This window comes from Ovis canadensis, chromosome 11 (assembly GCF_042477335.2).
Source record: "Ovis canadensis isolate MfBH-ARS-UI-01 breed Bighorn chromosome 11, ARS-UI_OviCan_v2, whole genome shotgun sequence".
NCBI classification, from domain to species: Eukaryota; Metazoa; Chordata; class Mammalia; order Artiodactyla; family Bovidae; genus Ovis; species Ovis canadensis.
Genome location: NC_091255.1, coordinates 32,314,364 through 32,334,818, shown reverse-complemented (window position 1 = coordinate 32,334,818; position 20,455 = coordinate 32,314,364). Strand labels below are relative to the sequence as shown.

General features: G+C 52.4%; 1 protein-coding gene across 4 annotated transcripts in view; it reads right to left on the bottom strand.

The window, feature by feature from the left end:
- RAP1GAP2 (RAP1 GTPase activating protein 2) overlaps window positions 1–20,455 on the bottom strand; it is a 185,131-nt gene that overhangs the window by 97,829 nt on the left and 66,847 nt on the right. For all 4 annotated transcript variants that reach the window (XM_069542763.1, XM_069542764.1, XM_069542765.1 and 1 more), the window contains one exon: window positions 7,231–7,315. In XM_069542763.1, coding sequence (XP_069398864.1) covers window positions 7,231–7,315 — 85 coding nt within the window. The remainder of the gene's footprint in view (window positions 1–7,230; window positions 7,316–20,455) is intronic.

Here is a 20,455-nt window from a genome sequence, read left to right as displayed (position 1 = left end):
TCTTTTGCTCCCTGTACATCCCCCTGCTTGACCAGTTCCTGCCTTACCTACACCCTACACTCCTGACAGGACTTTCCCTCTTAGTCATAGAGCGTAATCAGTAAATGCCTACGTACTTGCCCCCCAACCCAGCTAGTGATCTTCAGATCAGAACATGCTCACCATACCTTAGCAAAGGGGCAAAGAGGCAGTGAAGGACGTGCTCCTCTGCTGGTTTCCCTGGTAACCAATGAGTCAACCTGATGTCAATTCCACCTATAACTTAACCTCCCTCTCCCCTCCCAGAGCAAAGCCTGCTGCCTGTCCTGCCCTCCGTCTGCCACACACAGTGGAGCGTCCCTCCAGGGCCTTGTTTCAGACATAAGATCCTCTGTCCATTAAGCCATGGAGGTCTCTCTCACTGACTCCTGGTTCCTTCTTCAGTCTCAAGGCTGGGCAAGTACAGGGCTTGCTGCCCAACGATGCCTATTCAGCGGTCCCCAACCTTTCTGGCACCAGGGGCTAGTTTCATGGAGGACAATTTTTTCCACAGACTGGGGGGTGGGAGACGGTCTCAGGATGATTCAAGCACATCACATTTATTGTGCAGCTTAATCTCTGTTATTCTCGCATCAGCTCTACCTCAGATCATCAGCCATTAGATCCCAGAGCTTGGGGGCCCCTGGATCACGGCACACAGGTAAGCTGAGATCAATCTTAGATCCATAGCTCAAACTAGAAAGCGTCCAGAAGAAAAAAAATGGAAGAAAATCTTTGTGATACAGAGTAAGCAAAGAATTCTTAGGATGCAGAAAGCTATAGATACAAAACAAAAAATAACCCACATAAACTAACATCATCAAAATTTTAAAACTCCTGTTCGTCAATGACACTATTAAGACAAGGAGTGAGCTTGTATCAAGAATATGTAAAGAATGCCTACAGGGAGACAAACAACCCCATTTTAAAGGGGTAGGAGGGACAGAGGAACTGCAAGAATGGTCCACAAGCATGTGAGAAAGTGTTCAATGTCATTAGTCATCAGACAAATGCAAATTAAAGCCACAATGAAATACCCTCTCCCTACACACCCACCCAAGTGGCTAAAATTAAACAGACTGACAATGGCAAATGTTGACAAGGATGAGCAGCAGTCAGAGCTCTCATAACGCTGCTGGTAGGGACGTAAAACGGTACAACCACCTGGCCGAAAGTTTGGTGACTTCTATAAAGTTAAACATTCACCTCCCCTTTGATCCAGCCGTTTCCCACTAGATATTTACCTAAGAGAAATGAAAACACGTGTCCAAAACAAAACGTATACTAGAATAGCCAAAGCATCTGGCTATTCATTACAGCTCAAAACTGGAAACAACCCAAAGGTCCCTCAACAGAATAAATAAATTGTGCCATATTCGTACAGTGAGGCTAAAAAGGAGCAAACTACTGATATACTCTACAGCGTAGGTGAATCTCACAGATACTATGCTGAGCTGGACACAAACAAGTGCAGACTACATGTGATCTCTTTTAAATTCAGTTCTAGAGCAGGTAAAAACTAATCTACATTGGAAAAAAAAAGTCCCAGAATACTGGTTGCTTCCCAAGGGGGTGGTTGGGATTGACTAAAGAAGGGACATGAGAGAATATTCTGGGGGACTAGAAAGAGCCTGTATCTGAATCAGAGTATGGATCCTATGGGTGAACTCATTAATAAAAGTGTACAGTTAAGATTCATGCATTTCAATGTATGTAAATATTTTTAAAATCCAGTTACACCCAAAGTCATTTGCAAGAAGGAAACCCAAAAGAGATGGGATATGTGTATACGTGTAACTGGTTCACTTTGCTGTACAGGAGAACATAACACAATATTGTAAAGAAATTATACTCCATCAAGAGGGAGGGGACATATGTATACCCACGGCTGATTCATGCTGGTGTATGACAGAAAGCAACTCAATATTATAAAGCAATTATCCTCTAATTAAAATAAATAAATTTTTAAAAAACTAAAAAAAGAAAAAGACAACTATACTCCATTAAAAATTTTCAAAATAAATAAATTTTTTTAAAATAGAATGTCTTTGAGAAGGAAAAAAAGAAATGTAGGCTAACTGGCCTTAAAACAATGAACAAAATCAGGTACAATACACACACGTGCACACGTGAGGAGCGGGTTCATGCAGGTGGCGCGTGCACACACACATCCCCCGGCTCACCAAGTCTCCAAGGTGCACCCCCAACAGGTGCAGAGCCAGGAAGCCCCCCTTCACATCTGCACTGCCCTCGGGCTCCCCTGCCCACTGGCCTGCATGCAGAGGCCTCCTGGGAAGTGGTTCCTGAGAGGATGGCATCTGGACCAGCAACATAAACAGGGTCCATGTGGAGACCAGGGACAGCCCTCCCAGGAGCGCCAGCGAGAAAGCCAGCTGAACTCCTGGGGGGCGGGCGCGGCTGGGGTGGGGAATGCAAGTCCCGACTGTCATGCCCCCGACCCCACCCAGGGCTTTCTTAAGGAGGGGGAACCAAATCCCCTTGCCGCTGTCCTTGAGCCCTTCCTGCCCCACCCCAGAGGGGTCCCAACCCTTCCCACAAAGGCCCCCTCACCATGCCCACACAAATGTAGCAGATCTGATGGGAGCTGACACCCCCTCACTCAGTCATGACAGAGCGGTGTGGTCTCTTCAGAGTGAGAACGGAAGACAAGGGCCAGGAACCGGGGGCAAAGAAATAGCTGGCATCAGGCGTGGGGCTGGGCTCCAAGCTGAAAAAGAAACCCCAGCACCCGCACCCCACTGCCCAGGAGAGAGGGTGGCTAGTGGGCAGTTTGTAAGGGCAGGAGGCAGAGGCCCAGCACAGCCCTGCCCACAGGAAGCGCAGGAAGTGCAGAGAAGGCTCCTCTGATGTCCACTTTCTTCCCCACCTCTGGGGACTTCGTGCCTGCCTGACCCACCGCTGGGGTTTCGAGGGATGCAGAGCAAAGAGCCAGGGAACAAAGCAGGAGCACGACTTCCTGCTCCCCCCACAGCGGGCACTCAGGCCTCCTTGTTGTCTTCGGGAAAGGGGAAGGTTTGGGGTGGAGGAGGCTGCCCTCGGACTAGCACAGAGAGGGACGGAGGAGGCTGAGCGAGAGTCAACTCCCAGACTAGGCCTGGTGGGGCTCCAGAGGCGAGTGCGACAATTCGGATCAAGGTCACACCAAGGCCCCAGCATCACCACCCTCAATAGAATGCCCGTGCACTAACAACGAGCTAGAAAAGAATCAGGAGGGTCAACCTCACCTTCTTCAAGCCCAAAAGGTTGTTCTACAGTCATTCCTGGTGGGGGTCGACCAACCCCCGTGCTAGACATTAGGGTCCCTTCCAACTCCCCCACCAGCCTCCCCACGAAGCCGTCCTCACTCCTCTCCCCCACTGAGAAGCCACTGGACTCACTGCAGCGTGCCACATGCTGAGCCATATGGCTTCTTCTGCTCAGTTAAGGCCCCCCGAAGATAGCAGGTTCTTTGAGGGACAAGGACGGTGGCCTTGGTTTGACCCCATGGGGTCTGGCACAGCGCAGGAGACACACATAGCTCTCCTGGGTGCTGGGTGATCCATCTGGGCATGAAAACTGGATCGTAAAAACGTGAGCCTGGAAACGATCCACTGCATTCCCAGGAAGACAGCCCCCAGCCCCTCTCCCAGCCCACCCTGCACCATCCACAGTTTGAATTCTGGCTGGGAACTGGGCTCTCATTCTGCCCATCTGCTCAGCATTTCTTTGGTGGCTTTTTCTCAGTTTCATATTAGCAAGGGGAAAAAAAACCCTTGAAAACCACAAACACAAAGATGTGGGGGAGGGGCAGAGAGGACCCCTTGGAGCAGGCATGCCAGTTGGAGGCAGGGGTCTGCAGGGTGCTTCTCAGGCTGGAGACCAGCTTCTGCTCCATCAGGCCCTTCCCAGAGCGGGGAGCAACTAGAGGAGGGTTGTCCCTGGTGTGTGGGGTGGGATGAGAGCATTGTATCAAAAATGGTTTGTGTCTTAGAACTGAACTGATTCTATAGAGGAAGACAGCTATTTTCAGTGGGACCTCGGGGAAGTCACTTCCCACCTCCTGGCCTCCAGCTTACCTAGAAAGGAAATGTATCACCACCCCTGAGATTTTGTGACTCTCAAACTAATCAACACCAAAGGGGTTTCCCTGCCACCCCTGCCCCAAGCCTACACTGCCAGGGAACCAAGTCAGACCCTCCTCCCCTGTCCAGATGCTGGCAGGGCGGGGGGCTGATGGAACTCCAGAGCCAGTGACCCACTGGAGAGAGTCCAGCCTCCACCCCGTGGTGTCCAAAACCTCAATGTCTGCGCCCAATCCCACCCTGGAGAGGACATCACAGGTGAGAGCCCAGGTCCTCACAGGTGACTCCATGTGGAACTGATGGGGAGGCAGGGGGCTTCAGTCCACATATCAAAGAACACATATATCCAGGCTTAATTTAGAAAAGTGCCTGATGGTAGAGGAGACTCAAGCAAAACCAGAGGCGTGGAAAATAAGTGCCTGCTCCTCCAGCCAGGATTCCAGTATCATCAACACACCATAAACATCTACCAGATGGACTTTCCTGGTGGTGCAGTGGATAAGCATCCACCTGCCAATTCAGGAGACACAGGGTCGATGCCTGGGCCAGGAAGATCCCACAGGCCGCAAAGCAACTAAGGCCGTGTGCCACAACTACTGAGCCCGCGCTCTGAGCCTCAAGCCGCAATTACCGAGCCAGTGAGCTGCAACTACTGAGGCCCGTGCGCCTAGATCCCGTGCTCCGCAGCAAGAGAACCCTCTGCAATGAGAAGCCTGCTCACAAAGAGCAGCAGCATAGAGTAGTCCCCACTCGCTGCAACTAGAGAAAGTCCATGAAAAGCAACAAACACCCAGTGCAGAACAAAGTAAAAACAAATAAAATTATTTTTTTAAAAAAACCATCCACCAGAATCAGGGACCCACAGCACGGGATGCAACTGCTGCCCTGAGCTCAGTGCTGGGACGCGTTGGGCCGGCAACAGGGCTTGGTGAGTGCAGTCCCAAAATGCCTGCTCCCCCTGTGCTGAGAAGACTGAGGCATGCGTGAGCACTGTACTTTTGAGTAGCCGCCAGACCACTAACCCAGATCTGCCTGTCCCTCCCACCATGTCTCCAGCCTCCTCCGCACCAGCCTTCAACTTGGGGAGGCCACCCCAGGAATCTCTCATCTGCTGGCTCCATTCTCTCCCTGGAGAGTTCACCACCCGTCCACCCCCAATTCCCCTGTCAACAAAAATAACTCCGCGTTTTTACCTCCAGTCACACCCTTCTTCTGAGCCTGGCCCCCAAATACCCAGCTGCTCACTGACACCCCCATTGGTGTCTCAGGCTTGTCCAACTCAGCATGTGGAACTGAAGCCCTCATTCTCCCTCCTTGGGCACTCCCTCTCAGAGAATGGCTGTAACGTTTATGCATTTGCTCCAAACCTGGAGCCTTCCTTGCCCCCTACCTCACCCCAAATTCTCACATCTCACCACATAGGAAATGTGAGATCTGACCACTTCCAAACAACTTCACGGGCCCCTCGGAGTCAGGCCACCACCCTCTCCCTACTGAACTCCTGCAGTGGCCTCCCAGCACCTGCCCACCCCCCACCACTTCCACTCTGCTCCCTCCCACACAAGCCAGGGTGACTCTTCACAAGCCATCTTACTCCTCGGACTAAAATCTTCAATGACTTCAGTGCCTCTAGTTAGGATAAAGCCCCAATTTTTTTTCTTTATTTAAAATATTTATTTATTTATTTGGCTGCTCCAAGTCTTAGTTGTGACGTATGGGGTCTAGGAACCGCCTGCCAACGCTGGAGATGTAAGAGACGTGGGTTCGACCCCTGGTTGGGAAGATCCCCTGGAGGAGGACATGGGAACCTACTCCAGTATCCTTGCCTGGAGAATCCCCATGGACAGAGGAGCCTGACAGGCGGGCTACAGTCCATGGAGTCTCAAGGGGTTGAAACTGAGAATGGAGACCCATCTCAGTATTGCCCTGTGCAAACAAGCCACCCCGATACCTGGTTCAGATGCCAGCACTGTGCCTAGGCTGATGAAGATGGTCTGGATTTCAGTGCCCCTGGGTACCCTCACCAGGAGGAGAGCAGAGCTGTCCTAGGTGGGCCCTGCACCCCACCCACTCCTGAATTCCTAATTCCACCGGGACACAGGCTCTGACTATCATTCCAGGATAGCTCTGTGCATGGTGGCCATTCAAAGTGGGATGGTAATGGGAAGATGGCTTTTATCTACTTCCTTTGAAGGTATCACTTTGCACCAGACTGGGTCAGGGAAGAGGGGGTACAACAGGGACTCACAGGAAAGATACCTAATTATTTCCCTGTGAGTCACCGGGTAGCAGAGCCTCAGGAGGGGGGTGGTGGCTGGCCTAGATGTCCCCTCAGCTGACTCAGGAGGCAGGTGACTTCCTCAGAGCTGGCCGTCACCTGGCAAAGGGTGAGGGGAGGAGGGAGGCACGTTGCTGCGTAGACGGCAATACTGGCTGAGCCAAAGTCCCCTCTGAGGGCCAGCCCGGGCCCATGTGGCCACCTGGCCGGGAAGACTGGATGACAGAAGGGTGGGGGAGCTCAGTGTGGGGAGGATGAGGCCCCTCGGGGTCCTGGGATGCAATTTCCCATGAAAGAGACTTGCGTGAAGTGCTAACAGGAGAAATATGGTTCCCCAGAACCTCCAGGGCAACCCTCCCATAGAGACTGGGGTGACAGAGCTACCTAGGAGGGCCAGTCAGAGGCAGGTTGACCAGCATTCAAGAGTCATCCAAGTCCCAGGAGGGTCCCAGCTCACAGGACCCCTCCTTCCCCACCCCCAGGCAGCCCTTCTGAGAAGGTGGCCCCATAAGGCACCCGGCCACATTCTGAGTGTCCCCATGTACGTGCCCCGCCTGGGCCCCTTGCTCCAGAATCTACAGCTCCACAAGGCCTCTCCCTAATCACCAGGCATCCTGCCCACCGCAGTCAACCCCAGTCTATTTCCTCACCGCCCCCGACACCCCTGTATCTCACAGTCACACCTTCCTCCCGCACTGGTTATCTCAAGTGGACACTGCATCCAGAGGTGCGGGGAGGCTCCACGGCCCCCACGGAGGGGACAGAAGCAGTTGGGCCTGGGGACAAAGCAAGAGGGCTCCCCCCTGCCCCCTGCAACATCCCCTCCCCACTTACCAGCCCGAAGCCTCTTACCTTCATGGTGGGAGGCGCCGTGAGAGGAGGGGACAGCGGCCGGTCTGGGAGGGTCACATCCGAGCTGTTGGCCAGCTCCTGCTTCCTGTGAGGAGAACACAGAACACACAAGAGGTCAGAAGAGAGCAGGGGCCTGTCTGCACCTCCCCCCTCTCCTCTATCAGCAGCTGGGCTTAAGGACACAGGCTGACATGTGCAGAAAATAGAGTCAGTGTGCTTCTTGGCTGGGATGCACTCAAATCTAAGGCAGAGCTTACTCCCAGAGTGACCCCTGCACCCACAGCATCAGTGCCACTTGTTAGAAAGACACATTCTCAGATGCACACAGGACTCTCCAATGGCGGGGCCCAGGAATCTGAGTTTTAACAAGCTCTCCAGGTGACTGTGACGCTCAGGTCTGAGTGCCATGAGGCTAAAGAGACATGGGACTGGGAAAGAAAAAAAGAAGAGGGGATAAACATTTTCAATTCATCCTCCCTAGGGGCCCCACTGTCCCTAAACACACACACACACACATCCTGGTCAGACAGCTGACTTTGAAAAGACAGGGCTGCCTGCTGTGTAAGCTGCAGGTAAGACTTATTTTAGTCCATGTGGGCTAGGACCGTGGAGAGGCAGCTAAACAGAGTTGTGTCTCCATGACAACACAATTGCGACAAGCCCGCTGCTCTCACAGGCTCCCCACTTTCCATCTGGCCCTCGCTGGTGACCAGGGAGTGCTGGTTGACAGTCCAGTCAGCAGGGAGAGTGTGTGCCGTGGATAAGCCTTCGGAACAACGGTTACACAACAGGGCCAGCTGGGCAGAACTGGGGGACTGCCCGGACAAGGGACTCTGCTGGCCGGGACATGCCCCGGCTATCTCCCAGGACGGTACTAAGAGCCAAAGAAGACTGGACTGAGCCACAGTTTTGCAACTGTTTCCTTCTCCAGAGCCCCACCCGGACACAGCCAGGAGTCAGACCCCAACCCAGTCCCACTTAAATGACCAAAGGACGCCCACTGCCACCTGGAGAAAATGCTTCTGAACCCTGTACCAGGCCATGTACTGCCAACCGGGGTGACAGCTCCAACCCCGAGTCCCCTTCATGAGAGAAGCCACATTCCCTACAGAGCCCCGCCCTCCATCTTTCCAGAAGAAACCCTGACTCGGGGGTTCAGACACCAGCCCAGGCCGGCTCCCCTCAGCCAGGCAAGCCCAGCTACCCTGGCACACCCCCAACCCGTCCCTGAAGCCCGTCCTCCAGGATGCCAGGTAAGCAGGCTGAGTGAACAGCTGGCTTCGCAGAGGATCCTTGTGACCCTGTTGACCTCATCCCTGCCAATCCCCCTTTCTGCTCCTCCATCTGCCTTCCTTCTTCCTTTCTCCCTGGACCTGGGGCTCACGCTGATAATTGGAGAGCGGGGTCCCCTCCCTCCTGATCCAGACTGTAACTAGGGCAAGAACCAAAGGGCCAACATTCAACCCCTGTGTCTGTGCACACACACGCTCACACACAACGGAACGGACGCAGCTCCTTCTGCTGCTCAGAGCCACCAGCCTTCCCTTCCTTTTAAGGCCCTGGGTGTTACCATTGCAGACAGTGCCCTCCTGCTCTGGCCCTCGCCTGCCTGTGGAACCAACAGGGCTGGGTTGGGAACAAGCCAGCTTCCTCCAGCCAGTCTACCCTCTCCAAGCAGCCCCTGCTCCCCTCAATGGGCCTGCACCCCAAGAGGGAAAGGGAAGGGGGGAAGGATGCTCAGGGAAGAGGAGCATCACCCTCAGATCCCCTGAGATGGAGATAGACAGGGCAGCTCCTTGGTGGGACAGGCAGCCTGGAAGGGAGAACCACGCAGGGAAGGGAGGGGAGTCAAGCTGCCACTCGGAGCCTACAGGATCGTGTGAGGTCAGCTGAGGACCCCGGGCTCGCTCTGCCGGAGATGGTTTGTGGGCACACTTGACCAACTGCCACCCTTCCTCCGGAAACAAGCCCTAGAGCAGGGCCGCGCCAGCAGGTTTTTAATATCGGTGGTCAGGGACCCTTTCTACACAGTCACACTGTGCAGCTGTCTCCAAATGCTGGGAGATGTCTAGTCCCTCAGAACCAGAGCAGATAAGATTATCACCTGGCTCTCTGAATCCCAGGCAAAGGGCCCCAAACCCAACCCTGGTGGGCTGAGTCCCTCTCCCATGTATTAGGTGCTCAGTCATGTCCAACTCTTCGCAACCCTACAGACTGTAACCCGCCAGGCTTCTCTGTCCATGGAATTCTCCAGGCAAGGATACTGGAGTGGGTTGTCATTTCCTTCTCCAGGGGATCTTCCCAATCCAGAGACTGAACCCAGGTCTCCTGCATTGCAGGTGGATTCTTTACCACCTGAGCCACCAGGGAAGCCTCCCTCTCCCCTGAGCCAGACTGTTCTCCCTGGACCAGTCTCTAGGGAGTGGTGAGGACTATTAGGTGGGGAGCACAGGGCATCTGGCAGTGTGATTTCCCAAATGATGCCTACAGCTGGAAGCTGCTGGAGCAGGAAGGAGCATCTGTGGCTATCAGCCTCCTGCGAGCTCCAGGGCGCCATCCCAGACTCCAGAGGGGAGACCTGGCTGGGCAGAAGGCATGACCACTGCCCTCAGAAAGATCAGAACCCAGAGCACATGGGCGCCGATGGCCACAAATTAGAATCTACCCCGCCTTGGAACCTAGATGGCTTGGAGTGGCTCTTACGGGAGGGGTCGGGCCACACTGCACCAACCCTACGCTCAACTTCAGCTCTCTCTCTAGGAGCCAAAGTACCTATTTAAGAGCTAACTGCCTGTTACATAGCGAAGTAAGTCAAAAAGAGAAAAATCAATAGATATTAACGCAAACATGTGGAATCTACAAAAATGATACCAGTGGACCTATTACAGGACAGGAATAGAGACACAGACATAGAAGAGAGACTTGTGGACGCAGTGTGGGAAGGAGAGAGTGAGACGAACTGAGCACGTGGCACTGACACATATACATTCAGCTCAGCTCGGCTCAGTCGTGTCCGACTCTCTGCGACCCCATGAACAGCAGCACGCCAGGCCTCCCTGTCCATCACCAACTCCCTGAGCTCACCCAAACTCACGTCCATCGAGTCGGTGATGCCACCCAGCCATCTCATCCTCTGTCGTCCCTTTCTCCTCCTGTCCCCAATCCATTACCATATGTAAAACAGATAGCTAGTGGGAAACTGATGGATAACACAGGGAGCTCGACTCAGTGCTCTGTGAAGACCTAGAGGGGCGGGATGCGGTGGGCATGGGAGGGAGGTTCAAGAGGGAGGGGACATGTGTATACTTACGACTGATTCACACTGTTGTAAGGCAGAAACCAACACAACATTGTAAAGCAACTAACCTCCAAAAAAGGAAAAAATAGCAAGTGCTAGTGATGGGTTGAACTGTGAACTCAAAGATATTTTGAAGTCTCAGCCCACAAGTGAACGTGACTTTGTTTCAAAATAGGGTCTTTGCCCACTCCAGTACTCTTGCCTGGAAAATCACATGGACGGAGGAGCCTGGAAGGCTGCAGTCCATGGGGTCGCAAAGAGTCAGACATGACTGAGCGACTTCACTTTCACTTTTCACTTTCATGCATTGGAGAAGGAAATGGCCACCCACTCCAGTGTTCTCGCCTGGAGAATCCCAGGGACGGGGGAGCCTGGTGGGCTGCCGTCTATGGGGTCGCACAGAGTCGGACACGACTGAAGTGGCTTAGCAGCAACTGCAGCAGGGTCTTTGCAGATGTAGTGAAGTTAAGATGAGGTCATCAGGATGACTCCTTAATTCAATATGACAAGTGTCCTTAGAAGAGGAGAAGGTGGCCACATGAAGACACAGACACACAGGGAGATGCCATGTGGCAGCAGGGACAGAGGCTGAAGTGAAGTAGCTGGAGCTCCAAGAGTTGCCAAGGACTGCAGACCACCATGAGAAGCTACAAGAGCCAAGGAAGGATTCTTCCGCGGAGGCTTCAGGAGGCGCATGGCCCCACTGACACCTTGATTTTGGATTTCTAACCTCTGGAACTGAGATGAATATCTGTTGTTTTAAACTGCCTGGCCTTGTAGTACTCAGTTAGAGCACCCCTCAGAAACAAATACACCGCCCAAGCTCCACGTCCTAGCCTTGGCTTTGTAACCGGAGGACCAAAAACAAAAAGGGTGAAATCCCTGCTTCAGCCTCACTCCCCTTGCTGTGGTCACCTGGGCTCAACCTGGTCCTGCCCCAGCCTTCCCCACCAAGGACATGTGTGTGTGAGCCACCCTTCCAAGGACAGCCAGGCCCAGCCTCACCACCAGCTGGTGCTGAGATAAGGCAGAGTAAGAACACGGTGCTCAGTGCAATTCCAGCCCTTTCTCAGGCAAACGTATCACACAGACCAGGTGGTGAAAGTGACGTGATTACATCAAGCGATAACCTTGAATCTGCTCTAATGTACTGTAAGCCAAAGGTGAACTATTGCCAGAAGTGGTATTCTCACTATTATCTGCAATGACTTTCTTGTAACCCACAGTGACCTTGACACATGTCATGGCAGTGAGGTTGAAAATGGCCTCTCCAGCCAAGCCAGCTCACAGGCAGCCCGAAGGTGGTGGATGTCCCAGCCCCACAAAGGGACCCACAAGAGGCGGGGTTGGTGATGGAGGCAGAGGAGGGAAGGAGGGACACTTCATGCCCAGCTAAAAGAGAAGGGTGGTGAGAGCAGGTGTGAATGGGAAGGTCAGGAGAACCTCTGGGGGTCCTGGAAATGTTGCCCACTTAGCATGCCCCTGCCCAGAGCTCCCTGGTCCTCTACTTTGGGATTCTTTTCCCAGCTGAGAAGGCTCAGGGAGACCCAGGGCCAGGGGAGCGGGGGTCCTAGCTGGCTTTGTGCTGTGCTTTGTCACTCAGTCATGCCCTACAATTTGCAACCCCATGGATTGTAGCCCACCAGGTTCCTCTGCCCATGGGGATTCTCCAGGCAAGAATATCGGAGTGGGTTGCCATGCCCTCCTCCAGGGGATCTTCCCAGCCCAGGGATCGAACCCAGGTCTCCCGCACGGCAGGGGAATTCTTTACCGACTGAACCAGGGAGGCCCTAGCTGGCTTCAGTCAAATGTAAGTCTCAGGAGGAAATGATCAAAGAGCCAGGAGAGGAAGAGGAGAAACTACAGGGATGATTCAACCAGATAGGGCTGGTCACAGGGAACTGGGCAGAGCCCCCAGGCCAAGGGCCCCCAGGTCCTCGCCTCTGGCCTCCAGTGGCCCTGCCCCTGACCATCTGCGGCCACTGCAGTTCGCCTCTCCCACATTTCTACAAAAGGCGACCTACACTAAGAATCAAGAGATTCCCGGGCTCAAGTTTGTCTCTACCTGCTACCCCACTGTGTGACCTTGGTTAAGCTACCTCATCTCTCCGTGCCCCACTTCCTTCCTCTGCAAGGATGGGGTGAGAATGTCCTGAGGCACTAAACACACGTGCGTGTGTGTGCTAAGTCGCTTCAGGCGTGTCTGACTCTATGCGACCCTGGTGGACTGTAGCCCACCAGGCTCCTCTGTCCGTGCGATTCTCCAGGCAAGAATACTGGAGTGGGCTGCCATAATGTCTGCGAAATAAAATAGGAAGTCCTATACAAATGGAGACCATTATTACTATAATTCATACAATGGTGATCAGGTTACTAAGGGAAAAGAGAGAAGCAAGGGTCCAGGGCTGTTTACATATCTTTGAAAACATCTCTGGCATCTCAAATAAGCCCCGGTTCTAGCCCTGGGGATCTACCGCCAGGGTCATAACCATCAGTTAATAATCAACAACAGAAAAAAAAAAAAAACCCTGTAGCGGCAGGTAGCTCTGACGCCAGGTTTAAGCCCGCCCCGTGGCACAGAGCTTCTCCCAAACCAACATACTCCCTTGTCGGCATCGACCACTACTCCAGCTCCACAGCCCCCCACCCAGGTTCCATCCTGGTTTCTCTTGCTTTCCAAGTAGCCAACCTAGAGAGATGCAGACAGCTGGCTGCTATGCAGAGCTTCCCAGGAAAACCAAAGGGAATGATACACTTTATCACAAAATAGATGAAAATAACTCAAGCATCCATCAACCGAAGAGTGAACAACCAAAGCGTGGTCCCTCTGCACTGTGGAATATTACTCAGCCACAAAAAGGAATGAAGCGCCGATACATGCTATGGCATGGACGAACCTCAAAGGCACGCTAAACAACAGGAACCAGAAACAAAAGGCCACCCATGACAAGATTCCATTTATAGGAAATGTCTACAATAGGCAAATCCAGAGACAGAAAGCAGAGGAGTAGTTGCAAGGGTAGGGGCAAAAGGAGAAGGGGTGGGGAGGCTCTGCTCTTGGGTCCAGGGTGTGGGGATCGTTGCAGAACTTTGTGAAAATACTAAAAGTCACTGAATCACACTTTAAAAGGATGAATTTCATGGAATATAAATTCTATTTCAATTTTTTTAGAAAGAAATAAGAGTGAAGAGGCTGAATGGGCTCCATTTCTGTCCCTTCTCCTGCTTAATTTTCTTCTCTAGCTGCCTTTTGATGCCCCCGCGGCCCCGGACAGTATGCAGATTCTAGCTTTCTGGCCATGCCAAAGACGCTGAGTACGGTTTCCTCACCAGTCCCAGCTACTGAAGGCAATGCTTTTCTTCCCATTCCCAGCCTTCTTCAGTAGTACGTAACACCTTAGGAGAGAGCTTTAGAGTTCCAACTTTTCACACTTCCATATCCTGCATAACCAACTAGACCATAAACAGTAGGAAATAACAAATTTTTTCAAAAACTTCCAGAGAAATCATCGTAAGAAGAAGACACAATGGAAAGAAAAGGGAATTAGAAGCCAGGACTGGCTCCCACCAGCTCTAACCCTGACAAATCGGAAACCTCAGTCTTGCTGTTTTCCTCTCTACAGAACAAGCAGGCTAACTCCAACTCCTGTTCCCTCCACAGGACTCGGAAAATTGCACTCAGCCCCTCAATAAGACTAGAGTCTTAGTCTTTCGTACTGGCAGAAAACTGTGTGGTCGCTGGACAAGCCAGGCCGAGGGGGAAGACAAACACAGACCAGGCTAGGTGTGGGCAGGGCGTCCCTGCCCAGAGGAGTCCACTCTGCTGTCTACAGGGACCCAAGGTCAGTGACACAATCATGCGGCCCTCGTTCCAGTGACCGGCAGGGCTGGGGCGTCCCTGTGGTTGGGACACATGTCTGAGAACTTCTGTCCACCATGGCAGGATAGCTCGGCAGATACTGGAGTAGCGGGTCAGGCTCCAGCCTCAAAGGAGGCGGGCGGGCAGGCAGTGCGCACAGTGAACCTAAATGGGGGCATTCTGGCCCAATAGACCTGGATTTGAATTCCAGCGCCACCCCTGGCAAGCTGTGTGGGTTAGACCAGGTTATTTCGCCTGACCCCACCTCAGTTTCCTCATCTGTAAAACAGTATAATAATATTTGCCCCCTTGGATGCTTTGAATAAGGCCTGGAAAGCACTTAGCTCAGTGCCTGGTACATGGCAAAAATGTAATTCCTGGCCACCAATGTTGTTGCCAAGGCTGCCCTCAGTTGAGTCAGAGGGAATGGCCTTGGGTGGGTGGGGCGCCAAGGCAGAGAGTCAATCGGAGGGCAGAGAGGTGGCAGGAGGGCCTGCTTCAAACCTGGGGGAACCTGGAGGCGTGTCGAGCCACTGTTTGTGGAGCTCCAGGTCCTGGGTTTGGGCGCAAGGCTTGATTCCAAGGCCCTGGGGCACAGGCTGGAGATGAGGATGTTACTGTTTGCACTGTGCTGAGGCTGATGTAGAAGCAGAGAAGGATGCCAGCCCAGCAGAACAGGCCGGGGGCAGAGAGAGGGAAGCAGGCACAGGATTCAGGAATGAGAGGCCCCAACTGGTGGAGAGGTTGAGTCCCCATCCCGCTCTGAGAGCCCCTTGGGAAAGAGCAGGTGTTGCTCACCTGTCACCACCTGGCAGGCTGGCTTTAGTGACACATCCCATCCCTGGGCATACTCTGAGAAGAGCCAGGAGAATCAAGCACACCTCTGGACCTTTGAAGATGTAAAACTCCCCCAGGGAGTACAACACTCACTTCATCCCACGGTGCCCATCCAACCCCAGGATTCATGCAGAGACCAGCAGCCCAGGGAGAAACTAAGAGAAGCTACCCTACTGCTTAATCACGGTGACAAGGACTCTGAGGCCCGAAGAGGCAGAAGGAGATGCCCAAGCCCCACGGCCAGCCTCTCTCTTCTTCTGGGAAGAGGCACGGCTCCCCAGTCCCCTTAGCACGAGTATGGGAGGTGAGCAGGTCACAACATTTCAGGAAGAACCCAAGGAACCAAGCATGGCTGGTTCCTGGACAAACATTTGTAAAGGACGAGTGCCAGGGCCCCGTGCGAGGGGAGGGGCTGAGCAGGGGCCCCAGAGATGCCGGTGTGCGGGTGTGCAGGAGGTGTGCCCGGTGTGACTCAACCACAGGCCCGCCACGTGGGACCAGGGGAAGCCCGGGCGAAGCTCCCTGCGTGCAGCTGCAGGGAACACTTTGGCTTCTCTCTGGGTGTGTAGGGAGAGGATGGCACTGCCCTTTCCAGGAGGCCTGTGAATCCCTACATTGAGCCAGTGGTAGGAGAAAGGGCAGGCGCCAAGACGAGCACACGACAGGGCAAACCAGCCATGAGGACTGGCCGTGGCTCCCAGCTCCCGGCCAGCGGGGGCGGGTGACGCAGCCTCCCTCCACCCCAGCATGACAGCTCAGCGCTAATGGACCAAGCCGCCCACATGAGCAAACCTCCGCACTCCTGGGAAAGCACGCCCTTACTGAACAGACAAGCTTTAGACCCGACTGGTGCCGGCGGGTTCACACATGAGTAAGTGGAGACTCAGAAGGGTTCTGTGTGGGCCTGAGGCTCACGGAGCCAGAAAATTGGAGAGCTGGGCCTCCACCCCAAGATCTCTAACTCCAGTCCCATGGCTCCTCCCGGTCACAAAGGGAAAGCCGGCTCTGCCCAGCCCGAGACCTATAATCTGAAAGAACACGGGCCAGCACCTTCCATGGCCTTTAAGCTTGAGCTCCTGTGAACCAAAGGCGGATTGTGTGTCAGTGTGGGTGGTGATGTCAGGATTATTTACAAGCATCTGAGAAGACAATCCAGGCGGGAGAAGTGAAAATGCAGAAGCCATCCTGAAGGCCCAGCGCACCCACGTGAAAGCCCTGCTGCCAAATGTGCATTGTGGGTTACGGGTTAAAACAGATATAGAATAAAGTCCTGTAGGGACACTGGGAAGAGGGGGCCAGGTCTCCTTGGGAGATCAGCTAAGGTAACAGAGGAGGTGACAGCTGAGCCAGACCTGGAGGGAAGAGCCAGCATCTGCCTGGGAGAGAAAGAGAAAGGAGAAAGGCCCTGAACAGAGGCACAGAGGAGGGGAAGCCAGGATACTATGAAGCCTCAGAAGAAACACACCCCTGGCGCTTAGCAGGCCCCCAGAAAGGAAGTGTGAAAACTAGCAAGCAGTCCTTGGGGCTTATCATGTATGGGGTGCTGTTGAAAATGACCCACATATCCTTTCTCATTTCATACTAACAAAACCCTCTGCAGCAAATATCATTAACCCCACTTCACAGATGGAGAAACTGAGACTCTGAGAGGTTAAGTTACTTGCCCAGGGTCCCAGAGCAGGGAAGCAGCAAAGCTTAGGCCCACGCAGTCTGGCTCCACAGTCCACGATGTTTACCACTGTGCCAATCCGACTGCCTGCAAAAGCAGCAGCCCACTCATGAAGAGCATTCTCATTACACTTGCTCAGAGTGGGGGGCATGCCTCCCTGCGGGCACCCAAGGTGATCTGGGGCACTCTTTATGGCAGCTGTCACTTATGGATCTTTTACACTGACCGTCTACTTGTGGCAGGCCACCCTAATCTTCCTTTTATGGTAGTGACATAACGTTGCCTTCTAAAACGAGTTCATTCAAGATTTTAAAACTAAGCCAGTCAAGGCAACTAGTAAGTAACAGATACAGTGACATGACAGAGCAGTGGAGGTGGTTGGGAAACAGGTACTGAGCAATCTGAACTCTGCCTCGTGGGCAGAGGGGAGCGTGCAGGTGGAAGGCAGGCAGCTGCCCAGCGGGGCTTTGCTGGAGGGCTCCAGGGAGCAGAGGAGGACGCAGTGACCGGAAGGGGAGGGGCACAAGGAGGACCAGAGTGGGAGGGGCTCCACTCTGCTTACAGTCACAAAACAGAAATGAAAGGGTCATATCCATCAGGATTTCAGAAGCAAAATGAAGAGCACCTGGTGACTGAGAAAAGAAGGAAGAGACAGCCGAAAATGTGCAAAGACTTGGGTAGCAGAGAACTGAATGAGTGATGCGTCACAACACAGACAGAGGAGGAGAGCTGTGTTTGCAGAGGCGGAAGATAAAGCATCCATTCTGTAGCTCAGAAGCCCCTGGGAGCCCCAGGTTAGATCAGAAAAGAAGTGCAGCCTAAACAGAGAGACAGGTGTAAGGAGAACAGAGGCAGAGGCCACAGGAGGAGAGGAGGCCCCCAGGGAGGACAAGCAGGGCTGAAAAGGCAAAAAGAACAGAAGCCCTCAGCAGGTCAGAGAAGGAGAGGTGAGAGGGAGGACCATGCCCAGATGGAGTTTGAAAGCCAAGGGAAGGGCAAGTGCCAAGGAGGCGATGGTGGGCAAGTCACCCCATCGTCCAAGAGGCTCTATTTCCAAAGCGCTGAGGAGATAGCCTACCTGCCGTGTCATCCCGCCCCTCACGCACTGCATCACTTGAAAACTGCTGCGTGAGCAGCTGCCCTCACGTGGCCAGCGGTTCTGCTTGGCGCTGCCTGACCTCAACTGAGGGAGCTACATCACGGTCACAGCAAAGGCAGCCAGCTCACAAGGTCATGGCCCCAGACAGCTTCAGAATAAAATCATAAAGCCATGGAGTCACAAAGGCACAGAATATCAGCATTTCCCAACCAGTGAGTATTTCTTGACCCAGATAGCAAGTCCGTGGGTGCTTATTTCATGACTCAGTTTGGACACAGGACAGTATCACAGTAAAACATAATTTTTAAGCAGGTCTCTCTCACTTCTTTTAGGAGAGATGGACAGAAATATGGATATAGATGTAGAGATAGAGACAGATATACTCTTTTTTTTAACTTTTTATTTTGTATTGGGTATAGCTGATCAACAATGTTGTGATAGTTTCAGGTGAACAGCAAAGGGACTCAGCCATGCATATACATGTATCCATTCTCCCCTGAACTCCCTTCCCATCCAGGCTGCCACATAACACTGAGTAGAGTTCCATGCATTATACAAGAGGTCCTTGTTGGTTATCCATTTTAAATATAGCAGAGTGTACACGTCCATCCCAAACTCCATAACTATCCCTTCCCCCTCACCCTTTCCCCTGGTAACCATAAGTTCATGCTCTAAGTCTGTTGAATCTCTTCCTGTTTAATAAATTCACGTGTATCATTTCTTTTTAGATTCCACATATACGGGCTATCACACGATATTCCTCCTTCCTGAGACAGATATACTCTTAAGCCTGCTGCGGCTTTATGATGGATGTATCAGACTGATCACATGCATTTATTTGGCTTCTTCTGGAAGCCCCTTAAAAAGTGTGAACTGACAAGAGCAGATGCAACAGAAGAGGAAAGTTCAGCCCAGAAGAGATTACAAGGAGGAAGGAGGATGGGGGATGGACGACCTGGGCTAATGTCTGATACTTGAAACACAAAGTCTTTGGACCCCCTCCCCCAACCTTTCACTTCCTCACCAACCACATGACCTCACCAACTGCCACCACCATGAGAAACTGAACCATCCCTGAGAAAAGACAACATCTGAGTTCCCCCAGTGGAAAGGGCAGCTTGCTACCCAGTTATCACCCTGCATGGAAGCCCCCAGGTGGCATGCCAGCCCAAATACACAGGGTTTCTAACCCACTTTCAGTACCTCACTTTGATGACCAAGGTACAGCTAAGGATGGCTAGACTTTTGAGGAAGTCCCCCAGCACAAGCAAGAGACATCCAAATCAACAAGTGGAACCGGAAAGAAACAGACAAGGCAAGGAACCAATGGAAACTTCCAAATACACTATAAAGTAGTAGTCTCAGATAGCAGACAGGAGTTCATATGCACAACACAAGGGAAGAATGCTATAAAGATGGGATGATCAGGAAAGAAAGAGATCTTAGAAAAGAGAAATATGATTGGAAGGCTAAGTTGAGGAAGTCTTCCAGAAAGTAGGACAAAAACATTAAAAATATAGAAAATAAAAGAGAAAACGTAAAAACATCAGAGGATCTGATACCTGCCCAAAAGAGTTTCCGGGAAAAGGAAAATAGAAGAGCGGAGTTGTGGCAGCTAGTCTCCAAAGGTGGCCTCCCGATGAGCGTATCTCTTGGTATTAATGCATTTGGACCCTCCCCGCTGCCGCCTTGAATCTGGGCTGGCCCTATGACTCAGTTTTGACTGACAGAATGAGAAAGAAGTCACATTACTTAACTTGCAAGGCTGAGTCATAGGAACCCTTGAAGGTTCCATCACGATCTCTAGGAACATTTGCTCTAGGGAAGGCAAGGCGGCATGTAAGAAGCCTGACTACTCTGAGATTGCCAAGCTATGGTTAACAGATGGAGAGGCTGCACGGAGAGACACCCAGCCCACTCTCAGATGTCCCAGACATCTCAGTCCATACAAGTGAAGAAACCATCTTGGACATTTCAGCCCCAGCAGATGCCAAGAAAAGCACCAAGGAATCAAACCAGAACCAAGGTTCAAGACATATGGCCCCAGCTGAGCATCCCAACCACCTCCATCCATCTGAGCCACCCACAATGAGGTATCAAACTCTATGGAGCAGAGGTAAGCCATCCATCACCAATGTGCCCTATGTGAAAGCCTAACCCATAGAATTCGAGCATAATAAAATGGTTGTGCTTAGAGAAAAAACATATGGTTGCTGCAGGGAAGGGTGGGGGAAAGGGATAGTTAGGGAGTTTGGAATGGACATGTACACACTGCTATATTTAAAGTGGATAACCAACAAGGACCTACTGCACAGCACAGGGAACTCTGCTCAGTGCTATCTGGCAGCCTGGAGGAGAACGGACATGTGTAGATGTATGGCTGAGTCCCTGTGTTGTCCATCTGAAACTATCACAGCATTGTTAATCAGCCATACTCCAACACAAAATTAAAAGTCTAAAAGA